This window comes from Salmo salar, chromosome 17 (genome assembly GCF_965601325.2).
Source record: "Salmo salar chromosome 17, fSalSal1, whole genome shotgun sequence".
Lineage (NCBI taxonomy): Eukaryota > Metazoa > Chordata > Actinopteri > Salmoniformes > Salmonidae > Salmo > Salmo salar.
Window position 1 is genome coordinate 18,469,187 of NC_138307.1, and position 25,978 is coordinate 18,495,164.

Here is a 25,978-nt window from a genome sequence, read left to right on the forward strand (position 1 = left end):
AGAGGGAATGGAGAGAAGGGGACGAGGTTAAGGAGTAAGAGGGAATGGAGAGAAGGGGAGGAGGTTAAGGAGTAAGAGGGAATGGAGAGAAGGGGACGAGGTTAAGGAGTAAGAGGGAATGGAGAGAAGGGGACGAGGTTAAGGAGTAAGAGGGAATGGAGAGAAGGGGACGAGGTTAAGGAGTAAGAGGGAATGGAGAGAAGGGGACGAGGTTAAGGAGTAAGAGGGAATGGAGAGAAGGGGACGAGGTTAAGGAGTAAGAGGGAATGGAGAGAAGGGGAGGAGGTTAAGGAGTATGAGGGAATGGAGAGAAGGGGACGAGGTTAAGGAGTAAGAGGGAATGGAGAGAAGGGGACGAGGTTAAGGAGTAAGAGGGAATGGAGAGAAGGGGACGAGGTTAAGGAGTAAGAGGGAATGGAGAGAAGGGGACGAGGTTAAGGAGTAAGAGGGAATGGAGAGAAGGGGACGAGGTTAAGGAGTAAGAGGGAATGGAGAGAAGGGGACGAGGTTAAGGAGTAAGAGGGAATGGAGAGAAGGGGACGAGGTTAAGGAGTACGAGGGAATGGAGAGAAGGGGAGGAGGTTAAGGAGTATGAGGGAATGGAGAGAAGGGGAGGAGGTTAAGGAGTAATAGGGAATGGAGAGAAGGGGAGGAGGTTAAGGAGTAATAGGGAATGGAGAGAAGGGGAGGAGGTTAAGGAGTAAGAGGGAATGGAGAGAAGGGGACGAGGTTAAGGAGTAAGAGGGAATGGAGAGAAGGGGAGGAGGTTAAGGAGTAAGAGGGAATGGAGAGAAGGGGACGAGGTTAAGGAGTAAGAGGGAATGGAGAGAAGGGGAGGAGGTTAAGGAGTACGAGGGAATGGGGGGTGGATGGATAAGAGCACCTATTTAATCCATTAGTCTATTTAATCCATGTGAAAATGTAATCTTACCCACACATGCTTTTCTTTAGATGGCCTCTCCATTGAATGAAGCCCACACATGCTTTTCTATCAAACACTCTACTGTAAGAGAGAAGAGCTTCAGAAGAGCTGTCAGATAACCATGTCTGTTATAAACTAACCATTAAAACTGTCCCTGGGCCAGTGGTTACGGCTTCTCTGAGAAGCAGACCACTCAGTGTGTGATTTGATAGGTGTGAAACTGTGTGTGTGCTGCTGTTCGTTACCATAGCTACATTAATAGGACTTCAAACCAGGTCCTGTACCAGTATGATCACCACATGGGCATGAGTAGGGAATATTAGCATGAAAGCCCTGTCTGTGACACAGGTTGTGTGTGTGTGTGTGTGTGTGTGTGTGTGTCTCGCAGGCCTGGCGTGTTTTGGCTTTGATGATAATGAAGCTGAGAGGAACAGGCTCTCAAGTGACAGATCAATGCCACCTCGACTCGACAGACTGCTGCTGTGTGTGTGTGTGTGTGTGTGTGTGTGTGTGTGTGTGTGTGTGTGTGTGTGTGTGTGTGTGTGTGTGTGTGTTTAATTCCTTTCAGACTATATGCTTATTGGGCTGATAGGTCATTGGTCTGGTTGTTTGTGTGAAAAAAAGAAGGGAACTTAATTAAAGAGCAGGAAATTAACTAGTTCTTTCACCTTTAGATAAAAATAATGAAAACAGTATAACTGCTCGTACATAATTGGTGTGGGATATTATTCATTTCAGATAAGGCTTCAAATATATATGCATTCAATCATTGCAAAACAATGAAGGCATGCCAACAGATTTTCTTGTGTGTGTGTGTGTATAAGTGCGTGTGTCTGCGTAAATGTGTGTGTTTGTGTGTCTGTGTCTGTGTGATTCTTTTAGCAATGGCAGCATCGACGTGTGGTTGTCAAGGTAGCAGCTCCAGAATTCCAGAATATGCTCACTGAGTCTGTACATAGTCAAAGATTTCCTTAATTTTGGGTCAGTCACAGTGTTTAGGGCCAAATAGCATTCTAGTTTGCTCTGTTTTTTTTGTAAATTCTTTCCAATGTGTCAAGTAATTATCTTTTTGTTTTCTCATGATTTGGTTGGGTCTAATTGTGTTGCTGGACCAGCTTGCTTATGAGGCTCTTCTGCAGGTTCAGTTCTCTGTAGGTGATGGCTTTGTTATGCAAGGTTGGGAATCGCTTCCTTATATAGATGGTTGTAGAATTTAACAGCTCTTTTCTGGATTTTGATCATTAGCGGGTATCGGCCTAATTCTGCTCTGCATGCATTATTTGGTGTTTTACATTGTACACGGGGGATATTTTTTTTACCGAATTCTGCATGCAGAGTCTCAATTTGGTGTTTGTCCCATTTTGTGAATTCTTAGTGGGTGAGCGGACCCCAGACCTCACAACCATAAAGGGCAATGGGTTCTATAACTGATTCAAGTATTTTTAGCCAGATCCTAATTGGTATGTCGAATTTTATGTTCCTTTTGATGGCATAGAAGGCCCTTCTTACCTTGTCTCAGATCGTTCGCAACTTTGTGGAAGTTACCTGTGGTGCTGATGTTTAGGCCGAGGTATGTATAGTTTTTTGTGTGCTCTATGGCAATGTTGTCTTCATGGAATTTGTATTCGTGGTCATGGGAACTGGACCTTTTTTGGAACACCATTATTTTTGTTTTACTGAGATTTACTGTCAGGGCCCAGGTCTGGCAGAATCTGTGCAGAAGATCTAGGTGCTGCTGTAGAACCTCCTTGGTTGGTGACAGAAGCACAAGATCATCAGCAAACAGTAGACATTTGACTTCAGATTCTAGTAGGGTGAGACCGGGTGCTGCAGACTGTTCTAGTACCCTCACCAATTTGTTGATATATATGTTGAAGAGGGTGAGGCTTAAGCTGCATCCCTGTCTCACCCCCCGAACCTGTGGAAAGAAATATGTGTTCTTTGCCAATTTTAACCGCACACTTGTTGTTTGTGTACATGGATTTTATAATGTTATATGTTTTTCCCCCAACACCCCTTTCCATCAGTTTGTAAAGCAGGCCCTCATGCCAAATTGAGTCAAAATCTTTTTTGAAATCAACAAAGCATGAGAAGACTTTGCCTTTGTTTTGTTTTGTTTCTCTCTCTGTCTCTCGGTCTCTCTCTCTATCTCATTCTCTCTGTCTCTAGGTCTCTCTCTCTATCTCTCTATCTCATTCTCTCTGTGTCTTCTCTGTCTCCTTTCTCTGTTTCCGTGGGGATTATCATTGTTCGTTATTGACCACTATGAAGGTATCTCCTAAAAACTTGTGTAATATGGAATGGTGACAATATACAACAGGTGAGATTGGTATATGATAACACATTCAATGATTGCCATGGGAATTGAGGCAGCGGTGTTCCAGTAGCTATCTAATCTCATATTGTGTGTTTCTTAAATAGCGTCCTCTCCATCTGTCTAATCTCATAAAGTCTCTGGCGACATTTGAAAAGTTCACCCTCCTCGTTGTGAGGTCTCCGGATGACATGAGGGCACATTGTGACTTCTCAGCTGCCTTGACCTCCGACACCGGGTGACATTTTAGAACCATAATCAGGGTGCTGGAGTTAGGAGGAAATAAACACGAGTGTCAGATTGTCCAGCGCTATTTCATTCCTACTGTACAATATTTTTTTTTGTCTCCACAAATGAATTCTGAACTGTAACCTTGCCTTTTCTCTCTGTAGCTTTATCGACATATTTTATTTAGCCTCTTTTCTAACCTTTTATGTGAAAAAGGACTTTACCCTGACTCCCAAACACACACATTATAACATTTACCTCAAAATAAACACTGAACAGGTAATTGTGTGAAGGGAAGCTATACTCACAATACAAACAACAACATGATTCCACATGTCTGTACATGTGGGGTGTAAACATAATGACAAATGTGTTTCTTTTCTGTTGGCTCCAGATATGGCCAGAATGGCTCATGGTTGTGTCACTTTGTATAATACCCATAAGTCAGTGCTTTGGCATGCGCTCTGATTCAACATGACTTCCCCCTCAATGCTCAGACTAATTTACATTATGCAAAACTTAATTACCACAGCCTAATTAGTTGGCAGTCTCATCTATCATTTAGAAAAGGAGAGGGGATGTCTGTGTGTGTGTCTATGTGTGTGTCTATGTGTATGTCTAATTGTGTGTGTGTGTGTCTAATTGTGTGTGTGTGTGTGTGTGTGTGTGTGTGTGTGTGTGTGTGTGTGTGTGTGTGTGTGTGTGTGTGTGTGTGTGTGTGTGTGTGTATACTGTATCTCTGTGCCAATGGTGTGCCTTAATCTACTGTATCTTCTTGTGTCAGTTTTCTGAACTGGTGCATCTTGGGTAAAGCTGTTGGCATGCCAAACTGAATTATGTTTTTGCTGTTCTGGCCACACCTGAAGCTTGACTTCATACAAACATTTTGGAATTCATGTTTTGGTACTCTTACTGGACTCTGTTTGCACATTGACGGAAGGACAGATTGAGGACAGATACTATCAATCGACTGAGGAAGGAAACATAGCTTTCTATTAGCAAATCTCCAATCAACCAATCCCAATCACAGACACATCTTTGTCATTTCCAATCAGCCTACCCAGTGAGCCGTAGCCAGCCAACCACTGTGTAACATGGACTGATGAGTATTGGACAGGTATTTTCTGCATTTAAGTCAGTTGTGTGTTTGTGCGTGCGTGTTTTTGTGTGTGTTGTGTGTCTGTGTGCATGTCTGGGAGTCTGCCGGCCTACCTGTCTGCCTCCGTCTGTCTATCTGCATGTGTATGTACACTACCGTTCAAAAGTTTGGGGTCACTTAGAAATGTCCTTGTTTTTGAAAGAAAAGCACATTTTTTGTCCATTACAATAATATAAAATTGATCAGAAATACATTGTAGACATTTTTAATGTTGTAAATGACTATTGTAGCTGGATTTTTAATGGAATATCTACATAGGCGTACAAAGGCCCATTATCAGCAACCATCATTCCTGTGTTCCAATGGCACGTTGTGTTAGCTAATCCAAGTTTCTAATAGAAAACCTTTTTGCAATTATGTTAGCACAGCTGAAAACTGTTGTTCTGATTAAAGAAGCAAGGCAACTGGCCTTCTGTAGACTAGTTGAGTATCTGGAGCATCAGCATTTGTGGGTTCGATTACAGGCTCAAAATGGCCAGAAACAAATACATTTCTTTTGAAACTCGTACGCCTATGTAGTAGATATTCCATTAAAAATCAGCCGTTTCCAGCTACAATAGTCATTTACAACATTAACAATGTCTACACTGTATTTCTGATCAATTTGATGTTATTTTAATGGACAAAAAAAAATGTGCTGTTCTTTCAAAAACAAGGACATTTCTAAGTGACCCCAAACTTTTGAACGGTAGTGTATGTGTGTGTGTCTACATGTGAGATGACTTTGTGCCGTTTAAAACATGGGGGATTTTCCTTCACGTGTTCAGTCAGAACTTTTCAGTTCTCCATAGAGAATTAGAGGCCTTAGACCGGGCTGCTGGTTAATGTTACGCCTGGCAGCTCTCCACTGGAGCCAATCAGCCAATAGAGGCACACGGAGAGACTCCGACACCCAAACAAAAGACCCAACGTGGATAAATGGCTCGGGAACGTGGGCCTGAACAGGGGAGCTGGAGCGTGCGATCAAGGGAACACTGCGGAAGTAATGATGCTAAACGGGAGCGTTTTCTCCATTGAAAAGAGCCAGACACAGCCTAGGGCACAGTGTCTTTGTCTTCAGCATGTCGTCTGTGTTTTTCTGTTATGCCTCTTAGATGACCGAAAAGCCTTGAGTCTGAAGAGACCCTTGAGTCAACGCTGGGCTGTTTGAGTTGCAGTGGAGAGGAGAGCAGTTAAATGAGCCAGTTGGAAGCTGATGATGAGATGGACTTAAAGGGACACTTTGGGATTTTGGGAAAGTTGCCCTTTATCTACTTCCCCACAGTCAGATGAACTCATGGGTACCATTTCTATGTCTCTGCATCCAGTATGAAGGAAGTTAGAGGTAGTTTTGCGAGCTAATGGTAACTAGCGTTAGCGCAATGACTGGAAGTATATAGACTTCCAGTCATTGCGCTAACGCTAGTTAGCAATTGCGTTAATGCTAGTTAGCAACTTCCTTCAAACTGCACACAGATACATAAAAATGGTATCAGTGAGTTCATCTGACTCTGGGGAAGTAGATAAAGGGTTTGATTGCCAAAGTATCCCTTTAAGGGGGTTATGAAAAAGCTACCAACTCATAGAGAGGAGACATTACCTTATTTCTTCAGCTATTCGTCCTTTGTCCGGCTCCTATGCCACTTTTTGATATGAGCAAACATTCTACATTCTTTGTAATGTACCAGATTGGGACAATGCAGAGTAATGTCAATAACATCACCATGTCTCCTTCATATAAATATTTTATTCAATATGTTGTATCTGTGTATACAATGGAGACACAAACTGTACAGTGCAGACAAACTCTTTTGCATATATATGTATGTAAAGTTAGCGGTACATTTACCGACATTATCTGTTTTTTTTTCTTCTTTTTGTTTTGACTTGATACACATAGGCTACAGTACTACATGCTTATCTCCACTGCCTTTCTTGTTTACCATGCAACAGGTGAGAGACGTATAGACAGAGAGAGAGAGACAGATGGAGAGATAGAGAGATGGAAATAGAGAGAGGGGTGGGCAGGGGTAAGGGGAAGAATGAGAATGTTGGGAAAGAAAGAGAGAGAGAAAGAAAGGGAGAGAGAGAAAGAGAGAGAGGATTGTACATTTGCACAGTCAAAGTCAATTCAATTTGACAAAAACTGATCTAGTCTTTCTTGAAGTAGTCAGTTAGAGATTCAGAATCCAGCAGCACATAGAGCTCACCGATGGCAGGATTCAATCAGTGACCTTAGAGAGTTTGGCCAATGCAGTTTGAACTATGACATCACATAGCTCGATGGCAGCCATGTTCGTGTCACTGGGCAACATTGAATCCTCGAGAGGCAGCAGTGTGGTGCCCAGCTCTACAGTTGGCCAAACTCTCCATATAAAAGGACTCTGGTTTCAACAGGAACAGGAACACCATTAACTCAAAGACACAACACCATCAAATTGTAGGTCTACATTTCTTTGTCAAGAACAGCAGCTTTTGTTCAGCTTGGTACAGACAAAACACTGGACAAGTAGTACAGCATATGTTGCTTCAACACTTTCCCACAAACAGCCCAGTGGAATCTTTTTTTTTTTTTACACCGTACCTTTTCGAGTGTTTTCTCTATGATCTCACCCAGCTAGCAAGCTTACGGTGGCCCATGAGCAGCCTGCCAAGGGCAAATTCGGCATCCATGGCCCGTTTTTTTCTCATAGGCTTTACAGTGGCTGACTGTTGTTATAAGCTCTTGGAGCTAACGTGAGTCTTCAGGTCCCAGGCACGGTTACAGACTCAGCGAACTACCTCTGCTACTTATACAGGAAGTGACAGATCTTGATCCTCACAGTAAACATTTCATCACAAAAACGTAACAAACCAACATCATTCCCTTATTTCATTTAGACGACTGACACGGAAAAGAGTTTGGGTGAAGTCAAACGACGGGTAAAGTCAAAGTATCAATGGCTTCTACATGAGAAAGCTACAACTCCAAGATGGGATGGGAGGTTTGTAGTCACAGTGTGAAAGCCAACGGATATAGGACTACCGCAGCGTACCTCTTACCAATGCTAACAGCTAACAGCTACACCTCCAAGATCACTTCTTTTACTGGTCCGTTTAGGACTGTTCCCTGTAGTGACTCTGTAGTGACTCTGTAGTGACTCTGTAGTGACTCTGCAGTGACTCTACTGTTCTTTCAACATTTTTGCACTTTCTTTGACTTTGTCAACTTCACTATGTGTGCATGTACAGGGAACTGTCAAAATAAAGGAAACACCAACATAGTGTCTTAATAGGGCGTTGTGCCACAAGCCAGAACAGCTTCAATGCACCTTGGCATAGATTCTAGAAGTGTCTGGAACTCTATTGGAGGGATGCAACACTATTCTTCTGCAAGAAATTCCATCATTCGGTGTTTTGTTGGCAGGTTGACGTTTATTGTCATAAGTCTTGTCCTAGAGGCAGAACTGAGCGATTTCCCCTTAGATAGGCCAGCTGCAAAGTGAATATTGGCTTTTTGGTCTTAATTTAAGGTTAGGCATTAGGGTTAACAGTGTGGTTAAAGTTAGGTTTATAATCAGATTTTATGATTTGTGGCTGTGCCAGCTAGCTAGTGACCACTCTGCAGAACTGCCTCCAGAACAAGATTCATGACAAAAAACACTAACCTGCTTTATGTTGATGGTGGTGGAAAACGCTGTCTCAGGCACCGCTCCAGAATCTCCCATAAGTGTTCAATTGGGTTGAGATCTGGTGACCGTGCAGGCATTGCCTGTGGTTTACACCATTTTCATGCTCATCAAAACATTCAGTTACCACTTGTGCCCTGTGGATGGGGGACCCTTGTCATCCTATGGGGGCATAGCCATGGTAGCCAAAATAATGGCCTGCCCAGCATTTTTATTAATTACCCTAAGATGGGATGTTAATTGCTTAATTAACTCAGGAACCACACCTGTGTGGAAGCACATTCTTTCAATATACTTGGCATCCCTCATTTACTCACGTGTTTCCATTATTTTGTGCAGTTACCTATACGTTGCCTGTGAAAATGCTACATGTCGGTCACCCTTGTGCAACTTTTGGCACTGAATTGACCATGTCCTGAATTGACCATGGCTCTGGGTAGAAACTCATAGCTTCTGTGGACATGCTAGCTACTCTGCTACCATGCACAGTACCTACCATGCATTGCATCTGCTACCGCCTCAATACTACCAACGCATTAACATCTCATCCCCAGCCCCAGTCCTCTCCCTCTATACATGTCTTAGAAAATCAAATGATTGACCTCCTGCATCATTCGCTGCCTAAATGAACCTACAAACACACCGAGAGAAAATAGTGATAGTAAGAAATAGAATAAAGATGTAGAGATAGAGAGAAGCTAAGAAAGAATGAGAGAGAGAGAGAGCGAGAGGGAGATGCTAAGAAAGAATGAGAGAGAGAGAGACAATCATTTGAAAAATAGAAGATGACAATCCTGTTTTGTGTCTGTACAACAATCTATCCAGACGGTCGCTGGTGCATTTTGGGTATAGAATTATAAACAAACAAACAAATTGGTAAACAGACAAACAAACAGACTGTGGTCAATATGGATGGACTCTGTTGCTATAGTGCGTCAGAGTGAGAGAGGGGGCTTATGGGTAGCTATCAGCAGGCAAGGCTACCTGGCAAAAAGGAAGAGGGAAAAAAAACGCTTCGTCATCATTCTCACAGATTGTCACAGAAAAATAATCGTAAGGATTTGAAAAAGGCATTCCGTATCGCGTAGGTAGGGCATTCCGCTGTCCAAGTTTGTAGTTTATCTAGCTGATAAAATCAGCCAATCCCCCTCCTCCTCCTCCCCTTCCTCCTTCTCCTCATCAACGCCTTCCTCCTCCTTCTCCCCTCCTCTTCTCCCTTCCACCTCCCCTCCCCTCCCCCATCCCCCAAGTGGAGTGGTCCATTTCCTCATCTCGAACACCACTGCACCGAATCAGCCAAGAAGAGAAAGAGAGAGAGAGAATGAGCGAGAGAAAGAGAGAGGAGGTGGGACTTAGCCCATAATTGACCAATCAAGGTGAGAGTTTGAGTGCAGTGGGCAGAGTCTCAAGTCTCTGTCGTGCGGGGGGAGAGGAGGGGGCAGGGTTATGTCGCAGTCTCCTTCGGGTCGGGTTTGTTGATTGGTTTGCCCCCGTTCATGGCCACTGGTTCGCTGGTTGTGCTTTTGCTGGGCGGGACTCCGGCAACTTTAGGCAACGTCTCCCTGATGTCGTGCAACGACGGCTCCTTGTACATCGCAACTACAGAGAAGAGGAGAGATCAGTGTTAGAGCGTGTGAGTGTGTGTGTGTGCATCCATGTGTGTGTGACAACCCCCTTACCTTCTATAGGTTTGGGCAGGAAGTGAGCGGCTGGTTTGGTCTTTTTCACTCGGTTGCCCTTCATGGGCTGTCCTTCCTTGTTCAGGCCCAAGAACCAGGCCCTCCCAGACTCATTCTGTCTGTACAGCATCGACGAGTAGATCACATAGTAGTTCTCAAACACCGACTCCTTAAACTTACACTCTGCTGTAAACAGCTCCTATAGGAGACACATAAACACACACACACACACACACACACACACACACACACACACACACACACACACACACACACACACACACACACACACACACACACACACACACACACACAGAATCAGTATCAAACATACCACATTGGACAAATTGCTAACTCTTAATATTCCATTAGATGCCAGCCAAACGTCCATCCAAGATTTTTATAACAGTTTAAATCAACTGTTTCCATGACGTTTATTTAACTTCCATTGGCGACGATTTACCAACATTCAACCTGCTAAATGACTTGCCCGACGACTTACCCTGAATTGAATTTCGCTGCTCTGTCGATCTCTACATACATTCAGCCTGAATCCTAGAAGTTGTTTGTGCTCACTTCAAAATGAGGGGCATTGTACAAAACAAATTCATCAGCGATTGGATCGTCTCTAACCAATCAGATTATCAAAGCCAATGATGTGTTTCATGGTTCGTGATGGCTCGCTCTAGCCCAACCCATTGGTTTCTGGAACCAATCAGAACGTTTAGAATGTGTTTGCATTCTGCAAGATGTCAGGGAGGAAAGCAAATCCAGACTCAATGTGGAGACGAAACGCTAGTGGGCGTGGTGTTTGGCGCTGTGGATGGATGGGCAGTCAGTCATCTAAATGACTGATTTGTACTGTAATTAACCATCCCTAGCTTCCAGAGCCTCAGAGACAGACAGGCTGAGAGACAGACAGGTTGGGAAAACATTGAAATTCCAATCAGGTGTGCTTGTCAGTCACCACCACAAGAGACACTCGCTCACCTGTGTGGGCCTTTGTTCCCAGTTACCATGGAAACGATGGAACAGAGAAGATAAGAGGAGGAGGAGGGTGGGGCGGTGGTTTGATGTGATGGCTAGGTGTGATTGATCGTGTTTGTGGTTGGCAACATATTTCCATTTTCCTTTGCTCTTTTTATGGTTCTCATTATGGTTCACTGCACTTTTCCCCTGTGTCTTTCAACTCTGTCCAATTAGCACATTCAGGCTGTGTCTCAATAGTCTAAAGTTGCTTCCTCTACTTGTCTTCTCTCCTCTCTTTCATCTGCTTTGATGTGAAAGAATTGGACAGGTGTCCACCATGTTGCTTTTACTTATCCTGTGATTTCAGATCATTTAGGATTTAAAGGCCCAATGCAGACATTTTTTTAATTTTTTTATCTCAACATCAAATCATTTCTGGGTAACAATTAAGTACCTTACTGTGATTGTTTTCAATTAAAATAGTCAAAAATAAACAAAAATAGCTTCTTAGCAAAGAGCGATTTTCTCAAGCAAAGATGTTGCTATGAATGTCTGGGAGTGGTCTGAGTGGGGAGGGGAAAACTAGCTGTTATTGGCAGAGAGGTTAGGAACCCTCTTTCTTATTGGTCTATTAATTAATTCACCACCTGGTGATACCACCAGGCAGGCCAAAACTTCATCCCACCAAAATAGACATTTTTAAACAGCTCTTTCACTAAAAGGACATTATCATAATTTTCACAATTTCACAGTATTTTTCCAACCTCATAGTGTGGAAATATATATAAAACACAGGGAAATCACGCTTTCGACTGCACAGGGCCTTTAAGGTGAGGTGACAAGGAGAGGAAGCCATTTTAGACTATTGAGATGGTCCTGCACACTGAACAATGTTATAAAACACAGGCTGTTAAGAGAGAGAGAAGAGGCAGTGGAGATTAAAGGAGAGAAAGAAAGAAAGAAAGAAAGAAAGAAAGAAAGAAAGAAAGAAAGAAAGAAAGAAAGAAAGAAAGAAAGAAAGAAAGAAAGAAAGAAAGAAAGAAAGAAAGAAAGGAGGACGTAGGAGGAGAGAAGAGAGAGATAAATCACCAAGGGAGGAGGATGTTTCCAGGGGGGAAACACAAACACACACACAGTCTTGTATAACTAACCTTGTGGGGACACACAATTCAGTCCCATTCAAAATTCTATTTTCCCTAACCCCTAAACCTAACACTAACCTTAACTGCAAAACCTAACCCTAGCTCCTAACCATAACCCTAAAACGAACCCTAGCTCCTAACCCTAAACATAATTCTAACCCTAACACTAACTCTAACCTTAACTCTAAACCCCATAGAAATAGCATTTGACCTTGTGGGGACGAATAAACTGTCCCTAGTTGGTCAAATGTTTGTTTGTTTACTATTCTTCTGGGAACTTCTGGTCCCAACAAGTATAGTTAAACATGTTCAAACACACACACACACACACACACACACACACACACACACACACACACACACACACACACACACACACATTCACACACACACACACACACACACACACACACACACACACACACACACACACACACACACACAGTTTGCTACAGCAGGAAAATAATCCTGCAGCAACAGGAAATGTGAATTATTATGTGGATTATAATTAATGGAAATTTCTGTAGGGGTTGATATACACTGCTCAAAAAAATAAAGGGAACACTTAAACGACACAATGTAACTCCAAGTCAATCACACTTCTGTGAAATCAAACTGTCCACTTAGGAAGTAACACTGATTGACAATAAATTTCACATGCTGTTGTGCAAATCGAATAGACAACAGGTGGAAATTATAGGCAATAAGCAAGACACCCCCAATAAAGGAGTGGTTCTGCAGGTGGGGCGCACAGACCGCTTCTCAGTTCCTATGCTTCCTGGCTGATGTTTTGGTCACTTTTGAATGCTGGCGGTGCTTCCACTCTAGTGGTAGCATGAGACGGAGTCTACAACCCAAAATGTGGCTCAGGTAGTGCAGCTCATCCAGAATGGCACATCAAAGCGAGCTGTGGCAAGAAGGTTTGCTGTGTCTGTCAGCGTAGTGTCCAGAGCATGGAGGCACTCCCAGGAGACAGGCCAGTACATCAGGAGATGTGGAGGAGGTCGTAGGAGGGCAACAACCCAGCAGCAGGACCGCTACCTCCGCCTTTGTGCAAGGAGGAGCAGGAGGAGCACTGCCAGAGCCCTGCAAAATGACCTCCAGCAGGCCACAAATGTGCATGTGTCTGCTCAAACGGTCAGAAACAGACTCCATGAGGGTGGTATGAGGGCCCGACGTCCACAGGTGGGGGTTGTGCTTACAGCCCAACACCGTGCAGGACGTTTGGCATTTGCCAGAGAACACCAAGATGGCAAATTCGCCACTGGCGCCCTGTGCTCTTCACAGATGAAAGCAGGTTCACACTGAGCACGTGACAGACGTGACAGAGTCTGGAGACGCCGTGGAGAATGTTCTGCTGCCTGCAACATCCAGCATGACCGGTTTGGCGGTGGGTCAGTCATGGTGTGGGGTGGCATTTCTTTGGGGGGCCGCACAGCCCTCCATGTGCTCGCCAGAGGTAGCCTGACTGCCATTAGGTACCGAGATGAGATCTTCAGACCCCTTGTGAGACCATATGCTGGTGCGGTTGGCCCTAGATTCCTCCTAATGCAAGACAATGCTAGACCTTATGTGGCTGGAGTGTGTCAGCAGTTCCTGCAAGAGGAAGGCATTGATGCTATGGACTGGCCCGCCCGTTCCCCAGACCTGAATCCAATTGAGCACATCTGGGACATCATGGCTCGCTCCATCCACCAACGCCACGTTGCACCACAGACTGTCCAGGAGTTGGCGGATGCTTTAGTCCAGGTCTGGGAGGAGATCCCTCAGGAGACCATCCGCCACCTCATCAGGAGCATGCCCAGGCGTTGTAGGGAGGTCATACAGGCACGTGGAGGCCACACACACTACTGAGCCTTATTTTGACTTGTTTTAAGGACATTACATCAAAGTTGGATCAGCCTGTAGTGTGGTTTTCCACTTTCATTTTGAGTGTGACTCCAAATCCAGACCTCCATGGGTTGATAAATTGGATTTCCATTGATTATTTTTGTGTGATTTTGTTGTCAGCACATTCAACTCTGTAAAGAAAAAAGTATTTAATAAGATTATTTCTTTCATTCAGATCTAGGATGTGTTGTTTAAGTGTTCCCTTTATTTTTTTGAGCAGTATATTTCCGCAAGGGAAAATCAAGTCTGACATTTCAAAGTGGAAATTACAAACTTCAGAAGCCTTATTAAACCTTGAATATACTAGACATTTTAAATGGAGGAAACTTCTCCTGCAACAGGGTATTCAAATGAAGATCCTACATCTGTACACACACACACACACACACACACACACACACATGCTGGACCTTAATATTTTATAATATTAGAAACTGACTTAGGGACAGTTTTCATGCTCTGCTCTATACAGCTGAGGTTAGACCAGGGGTTAGAAGGGTGCTGAGGTCAGACCAGGGGTTATAAGGGTGCATAGGTTAGACCAGGGGTTAGAAGGGTGCTGAGGTTAGACCAGGGGTCAGAAGGGTGCTGAGGTTAGACCAGGGGTTAGAAGGGTGCTGAGGTTAGACCAGGGGTTAGAAGGGTGCAGAGGTTAGACCAGGGGTTAGAAGGGTGCATAGGTTACACCAGGGGTTAGAAGGGTGCTGAGGTTAGACCAGGGGTTAGAAGGGTGCAGAGGTTAGACCAGGGGTTAGAAGGGTGCTGAGGTCAGACCAGGGGTTAGAAGGGTGCTGAGGTTAGACCAGGGGTTAGAAGGGTGCTGAGGTTAGACCAGGGGTTAGAAGGGTGCTGAGGTTAGACCAGGGGTTAGAAGGGTGCTGAGGTCAGACCAGGGGTTAGAAGGGTGCTGAGGTCAGACCAGGGGTTAGAAGGGTGCAGAAGTTAGACCAGGGGTTAGAAGGGTGCTGAGGTTAGACCAGGGGTTAGAAGGGTGCAGAGGTTAGAAGGGTGCAGAGGTTAGACCAGGGGTTAGAAGGGTGCTGAGGTCAGACCAGGGGTTAGAAGGGTGCAGAGGTTAGACCAGGGGTTAGAAGGGTGCTGAGGTCAGACCAGGGGTTAGAAGGGTGCAGAGGTTAGACCAGGGGTTAGAAGGGTGCTGAGGTCAGACCAGGGGTTAGAAGGGTGCAGAAGTTAGACCAGGGGTTAGAAGGGTGCTGAGGTCAGACCAGGGGTTAGAAGGGTGCTGAGGTTAGACCAGGGGTTAGAAGGGTGCAGAAGTTAGACCAGGGGTTAGAAGGGTGCTGAGGTCAGACCAGGGGTTAGAAGGGTGATGAGGTCAGACCAGGGGTTAGAAGTGTGATGAGGTCAGACCAGGGGTTAGAAGGGTGCTGAGGTTAGACCAGGGGTTAGAAGGGTGCTGAGGTCAGACCAGGGGTTAGAAGGGTGATGAGGTTAGACCAGGGGTTAGAAGGGTGATGAGGTCAGACCAGGGGTTAGAAGGGTGCTGAGGTTAGACCAGGGGCTAGAAGGGTGCTGAGGTTTGACCAGGGGTTAGAAGGGTGCAGATGTTAGACCAGGGGTTAGAAGGGTGCTGAGGTTAGACCAGGGGTTAGAAGGGTGCTGAGGTTAGACCAGGGGTTAGAAGGGTGCTGAGGTCAGACCAGGGGTTAGAAGGGTGCTGAGGTTAGACCAGGGGTTAGAAGGGTGCTGAGGTTAGACCAGGGGTTAGAAGGGTGCTGAGGTTAGACCAGGGGTTAGAAGGGTGCTGAGGTTAGACCAGGGGTTAGAAGGGTGATGAGGTTAGACCAGGGGTTAGAAGGGTGATGAGGTCAGACCAGGGGTTAGAAGGGTGCTGAGGTTAGACCAGGGGCTAGAAGGGTGCTGAGGTTTGACCAGGGGTTAGAAGGGTGCAGATGTTAGACCAGGGGTTAGAAGGGTGCTGAGGTTAGACCAGGGGTTAGAAGGGTGCTGAGGTTAGACCAGGGGTTAGAAGGGTGCTGAGGTCAGACCAGGGGTTAGAAGGGTGCTGAGGTTAGACCAGGGGTTAGAAGGGTGCTGAGGTTAGACCAGGGGTTAGAAGGGTGCTGAGGTTAGACCAGGGGTTAGAAGGGTGCTGAGGTTAGACCAGGGGTTAGAAGGGTGATGAGGTTAGACCAGGGGTTAGAAGGGTGCTGAGGTCAGACCAGGGGTTAGAAGGGTGATGAGGTCAGACCAGGGGTTAGAAGGGTGATGAGGTTAGACCAGGGGTTAGAAGGGTGATGAGGTCAGACCAGGGGTTAGAAGGGTGATGAGGTTAGACCAGGGGTTAGAAGGGTGATGAGGTTAGACCAGGGGTTAGAAGGGTGATGAGGTCAGACCAGGGGTTAGAAGGGTGCTGAGGTTAGACCAGGGGTTAGAAGGGTGCTGAGGTCAGACCAGGGGTTAGAAGGGTGATGAGGTTAGACCAGGGGTTAGAAGGGTGATGAGGTTAGACCAGGGGTTAGAAGGGTGCTGAGGTCAGACCAGGGGTTAGAAGGGTGCTGAGGTTAGACCAGGGGTTAGAAGGGTGATGAGGTTAGACCAGGGGTTAGAAGGGTGCAGAGAGTGATCAGTATTGATCCCACATGACCACCTGGTCCCAGTGGAGACAGCTCTTATTGTTTTCTCTGTCATGCAGGGAGTGTGTGTCAGTGTGTGTGTGTATGTGGTGTGTGTGTATGTGGTGTGTGTGTGCATGTGGTGTTTGTGTGTTGAGAGAGTGTGTGTGTGTGTGTGTGTGTGTAGTGTGGGGTTTGTGTGTATGTGTGTCATGTGCTTTTGTGTATATGTGTGTACGTGTGGTAAGTGTGTGTATGTGTGATGTGTGTATGTGTGTCGCGTGGTAAGTGTGTATGTGTGTGTGTTTGTGCCTCCAACACTGTTCATTATCACACTGCTAATTACCCAGGGGAATTGTGGGTAAACAAGTAAGTTAAAGAAAGGAAAGAGGGGGAGAGGAGGAGGACTGGAGAATGGCAGAATACAGAAAGACAGAATAAACACTGTGTGAAGGACTAGTGAAACTTATAGACCTCTTTAGATGGAGTGTTTAAGTCTTAAAGGGAAATCTTTATTTTTGGCAAAAATAATTTTTGTATAAGTTATCTTTTTGAAAGTATTTTGGCCGTTGTGGTTTAAACCAAAAAAGCAACACGATACTCTGAGAATAATGGCGGAAACATGGTGTTCAGTTCTACAGTTGGCTGTATCTCTTCAGCTGCCATATACTGTTAACATGGAGAGGTATAGAGTAGCTTCCTTGCTGTTGTGTGTCCTGTCTGGTTGTCCTTTAGTGAGGATGACACCATGCTCTTCCTTTCAACTCCACAAACCTTTCATCAGGTCATCCTGTCCTGTCTCTGCCTCTGGATCCAACACGCACGTGCACACACACACGCCACAAGGTCTATGTCAGAAAACAGATGCTCTGGTATAGAGAAGAAAAGTGAGAGAGAGAGAGGGAGAGAAGAGGAAGAGAGAGAGAGAGAGAGAGAGAGAGAGAGAAGAGGAAGAGAGAGAGAGCGAGAGAAGAGAGAGGAGAGGGAGAGAAGAGGAAGAGAAGAGAGAAAGAGAGAAGAGGAAGAGAGCGAGAGAAGAGAGAGAGAGGGAGAGAGAGAGGGAGAGAAGAGGAAGAGAGAGCGAGCGAGAGAAGAGGAAGAGAGAGAGAGCGAGAGAAGAGGGAGAGCGAGAGAGAAGACGAAGAGGGAGCGAGAGAGAGGGAGAGAAGAGAGAGAGCGAGAGTAGAGGAAGAAAAAGAGAGAGCGAGAGAAGATGAAGAGGGAGCGAGAGAGAGAGAAGAGAGGGAGAGAAGAGAAGAGGAAGAGAGAGAGAGAGAGAGAGAGAGACGAGAAAGAGAGCGAGAGAAGAGGGAGAGAGAGAGAGAAGCTGAAGAGGGAGCAAGAGAGAGAGAGAGAAGAGAGGGAGAGAAGGGGAAGAGAAGAGGAAGAGAGAGAGCGAGCGAGAGAAGAGAAAGAGAGAGAGAAGGAAGAGGAGAAGAGAGAGAGAGAGAAGAGGAAGAGAGAGAGAGAGCAACAGAGAGATATACACACAGCCATACAAAGGTTTAATGTATTTCTCCACCAAATAAAGAAATAACTAATTATCCTCCAGCCAATATATGAGCTACAGTGTGTGTATGCATGCGGCTCAGGGTAACTTCTGTCTTTGTCCTTCAAAGCCGCAACAATACCCCCCCCCCCCCCCCCCCCCCCCCCCCCCCCACACTGCTCCTCCTGATCCCTATCCTGCCTTTCTGAATTATAACCAAATCACCCAGGAATATTCCGGAAATTAGGAAAGACCACTGCTGGCAAGCATCCACTTAAACAGCAACGGGGAGCAATGGTGGGAAAGACGACAGTTGAGAGTTTCAGCATGTGTGAGTGTGTGTGCGCGCATGCATGTGTTGCCTATGTATTCATGTGTTTAATATGTCATGGAACATGTCAGCTCATAGGCATCAGCAGTCTCTGGGCAGGAATTAGTTGTTGTCTCCTTGTTTATCTCTACTGAACAAAAATGTTAATGCAACATGTAAAGTATTGGTCCCATGTTTCATGAGTTGAAATAAAAGATCCCAGAAATGTTCGTTACTCACAAAAAGTGTATTTCTCTCAAATGTTTTACACACATTTCTTTACATCCCTGTTAGTGAGCATTTCTCCTTTGCCAAGATAATCCATCCACTTGACAGGTGTGGCATATCAAGAAGCTGATTAAAGAGCATGATCATTACACAGGTGCACCTTGTACTGGGGACAATAAAAGGGCACTCTAAAATGTGCAGTTGTGTCACACAATACAATACCACAGATGTCTCAAGTTTTGAGGAAGCCTGCAATTGGCATGCTGACTGCAGGAATGTCCACAAGAGCTGTTGCCAGATAATTGATGTTCATTTCTCTACCATAAGCCACCTCCAACGTAATTTTAAAGAATTTGGCAGTAAGTCCAACCGGCTTCACAACTGCAGACCACGTGTAACCACGCCAGCCCAGGACCTCCACATCCGGCTTCTTCACCTGCGAGATCGTTCGAGACCAGCCACCCGGACAGCTGATGAAACTGAGGAGTATTTTTGTCTTGTTATAAAGCACTTTTGTGGGGAAAGGTGGCACATACAGCATCTATCTCACTTACGTTTTCCTCCATAGTATTAACATGTACAGGATATGATAGTTCTCCCTCCATAGTATTAACATGTAGAGGATATGATAGTTCTCCCTCCATAGTATTAACATGGAGAGGATATGATAGTTCTCCCTCCATAGTATTAACATGTAGAGGATATGATAGTTCTCCCTCCATAGTATTAACATGTAGAGGATATGATAGTTCTCCCTCCATAGTATTAACATGTAGAGGATATGATAGTTCTCCCTCCATAGTATTAACATGTACAGGATATGATAGTTCTCCCTCCATAGTATTAACATGTACAGGATATGATAGTTCTCCCTCCATAGTATTAACATGTAGAGGATATGATAGTTCTCCCTCCATAGTATTAACATGTACAGGATATGATAGTTCTCCCTCCATAGTATTAACATGTACAGGATATGATAGTTCTCCCTCCATAGTATTAACATGTAGAGGATATGATAGTTCTCCCTCCATAGTATTAACATGTAGAGGATATGATAGTTCTCCCTCCATAGTATTAACATGTACAGGATATGATAGTTCTCCCTCCATAGTATTAACATGTACAGGATATGATAGTTCTCCCTCCATAGTATTAACATGTAGAGGATATGATAGTTCTCCCTCCATAGTATTAACATGTACAGGATATGATAGTTCTCCCTCCATAGTATTAACATGTACAGGATATGATAGTTCTCCCTCCATAGTATTAACATGTAGAGGATATGATAGTTCTCCCTCCATAGTATTAACATGTACAGGATATGATAGTTCTCCCTCCATAGTATTAACATGTACAGGATATGATAGTTCTCCCTCCATAGTATTAACATGTAGAGGATATGATAGTTCTCCCTCCATAGTATTAACATGTACAGGATATGATAGTTCTCCCTCCATAGTATTAACATGTACAGGATATGATAGTTCTCCCTCCATAGTATTAACATGTAGAGGATATGATAGTTCTCCCTCCATAGTATTAACATGTACAGGATATGATAGTTCTCCCTCCATAGTATTAACATGTACAGGATATGATAGTTCTCCCTCCATAGTATTAACATGTAGAGGATATGATAGTTCTCCCTCCATAGTATTAACATGTACAGGATATGATAGTTCTCCCTCCATAGTATTAACATGTACAGGATATGATAGTTCTCCCTCCATAGTATTAACATGTACAGGATATGATAGTTCTCCCTCCATAGTATTAACATGTACAGGATATGATAGTTCTCCCTCCATAGTATTAACATGTACAGGATATGATAGTTCTCCCTCCATAGTATTAACATGTACAGGATATGATAGTTCTCCCTCCATAGTATTAACATGTACAGGATATGATAGTTCTCCCTCCATAGTATTAACATGTAGAGGATATGATAGTTCTCCCTCCATAGTATTAACATGTACAGGATATGATAGTTCTCCCTCCATAGTATTAACATGTACAGGATATGATAGTTCTCCCTCCATAGTATTAACATGTACAGGATATGATAGTTCTCCCTCCATAGTATTAACATGTAGAGGATATGATAGTTCTCCCTCCATAGTATTAACATGTACAGGATATGATAGTTCTCCCTCCATAGTATTAACATGTACAGGATATGATAGTTCTCCCTCCATAGTATTAACATGTACAGGATATGATAGTTCTCCCTCCATAGTATTAACATGTACAGGATATGATAGTTCTCCCTCCATAGTATTAACATGTAGAGGATATGATAGTTCTCCCTCCATAGTATTAACATGTACAGGATATGATAGTTCTCCCTCCATAGTATTAACATGTACAGGATATGATAGTTCTCCCTCAATAGTATTAACATGTACAGGATATGATAGTTCTCCCTCCATAGTATTAACATGTAGAGGATATGATAGTTCTCCCTCCATAGTATTAACATGTAGAGGATATGATAGTTCTCCCTCCATAGTATTAACATGTAGAGGATATGATAGTTCTTCCTCCATAGTATTAACATGTACAGGATGTGATAGTTCTCCCTCCATAGTATTAACATGTACAGGATGTGATAGTTCTCCCTCCATAGTATTAACATGTACAGGATATGATAGTTCTTCCTCCATAGTATTAACATGTACAGGATATGATAGTTCTCCCTCCATAGTATTAACATGTACAGGATATGATAGTTCTCCCTCCATAGTATTAACATGTAGAGGATATGATAGTTCTCCCTCCATAGTATTAACATGTAGAGGATATGATAGTTCTCCCTCCATAGTATTAACATGTACAGGATATGATAGTTCTCCCTCCATAGTATTAACATGTAGAGGATATGATAGTTCTCCCTCCATAGTATTAACATGTAGAGGATATGATAGTTCTCCCTCCATAGTATTAACATGTACAGGATATGATAGTTCTCCCTCCATAGTATTAACATGTACAGGATATGATAGTTCTCCCTCCATAGTATTAACATGTACAGGATATGATAGTTCTCCCTCCATAGTATTAACATGTACAGGATATGATAGTTCTCCCTCCATAGTATTAACATGTAGAGGATATGATAGTTCTCCCTCCATAGTATTAACATGTAGAGGATATGATAGTTCTCCCTCCATAGTATTAACATGTAGAGGATATGATAGTTCTCCCTCCATAGTATTAACAAGTAGAGGATATGATAGTTCTCCCTCCATAGTATTAACATGTAGAGGATATGATAGTTCTCCCTCCATAGTATTAACATGTAGAGGATATGATAGTTCTCCCTCCATAGTATTAACAAGTAGAGGATATGATAGTTCTCCCTCCATAGTATTAACATGTAGAGGATATGATAGTTCTCCCTCCATAGTATTAACATGTAGAGGATATGATAGTTCTCCCTCCATAGTATTAACATGTAGAGGATATGATAGTTCTCCCTCCATAGTATTAACATGTAGAGGATATGATAGTTCTCCCTCCATAGTATTAACATGTAGAGGATATGATAGTTCTCCCTCCATAGTATTAACATGTAGAGGATATGATAGTTCTCCCTCCATAGTATTAACATGAAGAGGATATGATAGTTCTCCCTCCGTAGTATTAACATGTAGAGGATATGATAGTTCTCCCTCCATAGTATTAACATGAAGAGGATATGATAGTTCTCCCTCCATAGTATTAACATGTAGAGGATATGATAGTTCTCCCTCCATAGTATTAACATGTAGAGGATATGATAGTTCTCCCTCCATAGTATTAACATGTAGAGGATATGATAGTTCTCCCTCCATAGTATTAACATGTACAGGATATGATAGTTCTCCCTCCATAGTATTCACATGCACAGGATATGATAGTTCTCCCTCCATAGTATTAACATGTACAGGATATGATAGTTCTCCCTCCATAGTATTAACATGTACAGGATATGATAGTTCTCCCTCCATAGTATTAACATGAAGAGGATATGATAGTTCTCCCTCCATAGTATTAACATGTAGAGGATATGATAGTTCTCCCTCCATAGTATTAACATGTAGAGGATATGATAGTTCTCCCTCCATAGTATTAACATGTAGAGGATATGATAGTTCTCCCTCCATAGTATTAACATGTAGAGGATATGATAGTTCTCCCTCCATAGTATTAACATGTAGAGGATATGATAGTTCTCCCTCCATAGTATTAACATGAAGAGGATATGATAGTTCTCCCTCCATAGTATTAACATGTAGAGGATATGATAGTTCTCTCCCCATAGTATTAACATGTAGACAATATGATAGTTCTCCCTCCATAGTATTAACATGTACAGGATATGATAGTTCTCCCTCCATAGTATTAACATGAAGAGGATATGATAGTTCTCCCTCCATAGTATTAACATGGACAGGATATGATAGTTCTCCCTCCATAGTATTAACATGTATAGGATATGATAGTTCTCCCTCCATAGTATTAACATGTAGAGGATATGATAGTTCTCCCTCCATAGTATTAACATGTAGAGGATATGATAGTTCTCCCTCCATAGTATTAACATGTAGAGGATATGATAGTTCTCCCTCCATAGTATTAACATGTAGAGGATATGATAGTTCTCCCTCCATAGTATTAACATGTAGAGGATATGATAGTTCTCCCTCCATAGTATTAACATGTACAGGATGTGATAGTTCTCCCTCCATAGTATTAACATGTACAGGATATGATAGTTCTCCCTCCATAGTATTAACATGTACAGGATATGATAGTTCTCCCTCCATAGTATTAACATGTACAGGATATGATAGTTCTCCCTCCATAGTATTAACATGTACAGGATATGATAGTTCTCCCTCCATAGTATTAACATGTAGACGATATGATAGTTCTCCCTCCATAGTATTAACATGTAGACGATATGATAGTTCTCCCTCCATAGTATTAACATGAAGAGGATATGATAGTTCTCCCTCCATAGTATTAACATGTACAGGATATGATAGTTCTCCCTCCATAGTATTAACATGTAGAGGATATGATAGTTCTCCCTCCATAGTATTAACATGTAGAGGATATGATAGTTCTCCCTCCATAGTATTAACATGTAGAGGATATGATAGTTCTCCCTCCATAGTATTAACATGTACAGGATATGATAGTTCTCCCTCCATAGTATTAACATGTACAGGATATGATAGTTCTCCCTCCATAGTATTAACATGTACAGGATATGATAGTTCTCCCTCCATAGTATTAACATGTATAGGATATGATAGTTCTCCCTCCATAGTATTAACATGTAGAGGATATGATAGTTCTCCCTCCATAGTATTAACATGTAGACAATATGATAGTTCTCCCTCCATAGTATTAACATGTAGAGGATATGATAGTTCTCCCTCCATAGTATTAACATGTACAGGATGTGATAGTTCTCCCTCCATAGTATTAACATGTACAGGATGTGATAGTTCTCCCTCCATAGTATTAACATGTAGAGGATGTGATAGTTCTCCCTCCATAGTATTAACATGTACAGGATATGATAGTTCTCCCTCCATAGTATTAACATGTACAGGATATGATAGTTCTCCCTCCATAGTATTAACATGTACAGGATGTGATAGTTCTCCCTCCATAGTATTAACATGTACAGGATATGATAGTTCTCCCTCCATAGTATTAACATGTACAGGATATGATAGTTCTCCCTCCATAGTATTAACATGTACAGGATATGATAGTTCTCCCTCCATAGTATTAACATGTACAGGATATGATAGTTCTCCCTCCATAGTATTAACATGTACAGGATATGATAGTTCTCCCTCCATAGTATTATCATGTACAGGATATGATAGTTCTCCCTCCATAGTATTAACATGTAGAGGATATGATAGTTCTCCCTCCATAGTATTAACATGTAGAGGATATGATAGTTCTCCCTCCATAGTATTAACATGTACAGGATATGATAGTTCTCCCTCCATAGTATTAACATGTACAGGATATGATAGTTCTCCCTCCATAGTATTAACATGTACAGGATATGATAGTTCTCCCTCCATAGTATTAACATGTACAGGATATGATAGTTCTCCCTCCATAGTATTAACATGTAGACGATATGATAGTTCTCCCTCCATAGTATTAACATGTAGAGGATATGATAGTTCTCCCTCCATAGTATTAACATGTACAGGATATGATAGTTCTCCCTCCATAGTATTAACATGTACAGGATATGATAGTTCTCCCTCCATAGTATTAACATGTACAGGATATGATAGTTCTCCCTCCATAGTATTAACATGTACAGGATATGATAGTTCTCCCTCCATAGTATTAACATGTAGAGGATATGATAGTTCTCCCTCCATAGTATTAACATGTAGAGGATATGATAGTTCTCCCTCCATAGTATTAACATGTAGAGGATATGATAGTTCTCCCTCCATAGTATTAACATGTAGAGGATATGATAGTTCTCCCTCCATAGTATTAACATGTAGAGGATATGATAGTTCTCCCTCCATAGTATTAACATGTACAGGATATGATAGTTCTCCCTCCATAGTATTAACATGTAGAGGATATGATAGTTCTCCCTCCATAGTATTAACATGTACAGGATATGATAGTTCTCCCTCCATAGTATTAACATGTAGAGGATATGATAGTTCTCCCTCCATAGTATTAACATGTAGAGGATATGATAGTTCTCCCTCCATAGTATTAACATGAAGAGGATATGATAGTTCTCCCTCCATAGTATTAACATGTAGAGGATATGATAGTTCTCCCTCCATAGTATTAACATGTAGAGGATATGATAGTTCTCCCTCCATAGTATTAACATGTACAGGATATGATAGTTCTCCCTCCATAGTATTAACATGTACAGGATATGATAGTTCTCCCTCCATAGTATTAACATGTAGAGGATATGATAGTTCTCCCTCCATAGTATTAACATGTAGAGGATATGATAGTTCTCCCTCCATAGTATTAACATGTAGAGGATATGATAGTTCTCCCTCCATAGTATTAACATGTACAGGATATGATAGTTCTCCCTCCATAGTATTAACATGTAGAGGATATGATAGTTCTCCCTCCATAGTATTAACATGTAGAGGATATGATAGTTCTCCCTCCATAGTATTAACATGTAGAGGATATGATAGTTCTCCCTCCATAGTATTAACATGTACAGGATATGATAGTTCTCCCTCCATAGTATTAACATGTACAGGATATGATAGTTCTCCCTCCATAGTATTAACATGTACAGGATATGATAGTTCTCCCTCCATAGTATTAACATGTATAGGATATGATAGTTCTCCCTCCATAGTATTAACATGTAGAGGATATGATAGTTCTCCC

At 42.8% G+C, this 25,978-nt stretch overlaps 1 protein-coding gene across 2 annotated transcripts in view; it reads right to left on the bottom strand.

Annotated features, from left to right (window-relative positions):
• Positions 1–6,329: 6,329 nt before the first annotated feature.
• LOC106575461 (fibroblast growth factor 14) overlaps positions 6,330–25,978 on the bottom strand; it is an 87,092-nt gene continuing 67,443 nt past the window's right edge. For both annotated transcript variants that reach the window (XM_045699074.2, XM_045699075.2), the window contains exons 4-5: positions 9,950–10,148; positions 6,330–9,869 (exon numbers count right to left, since the gene is read on the bottom strand). In XM_045699074.2, coding sequence (XP_045555030.2) covers positions 9,715–9,869; positions 9,950–10,148 — 354 coding nt within the window. In that variant the 3' untranslated portion in view covers positions 6,330–9,714. The remainder of the gene's footprint in view (positions 9,870–9,949; positions 10,149–25,978) is intronic.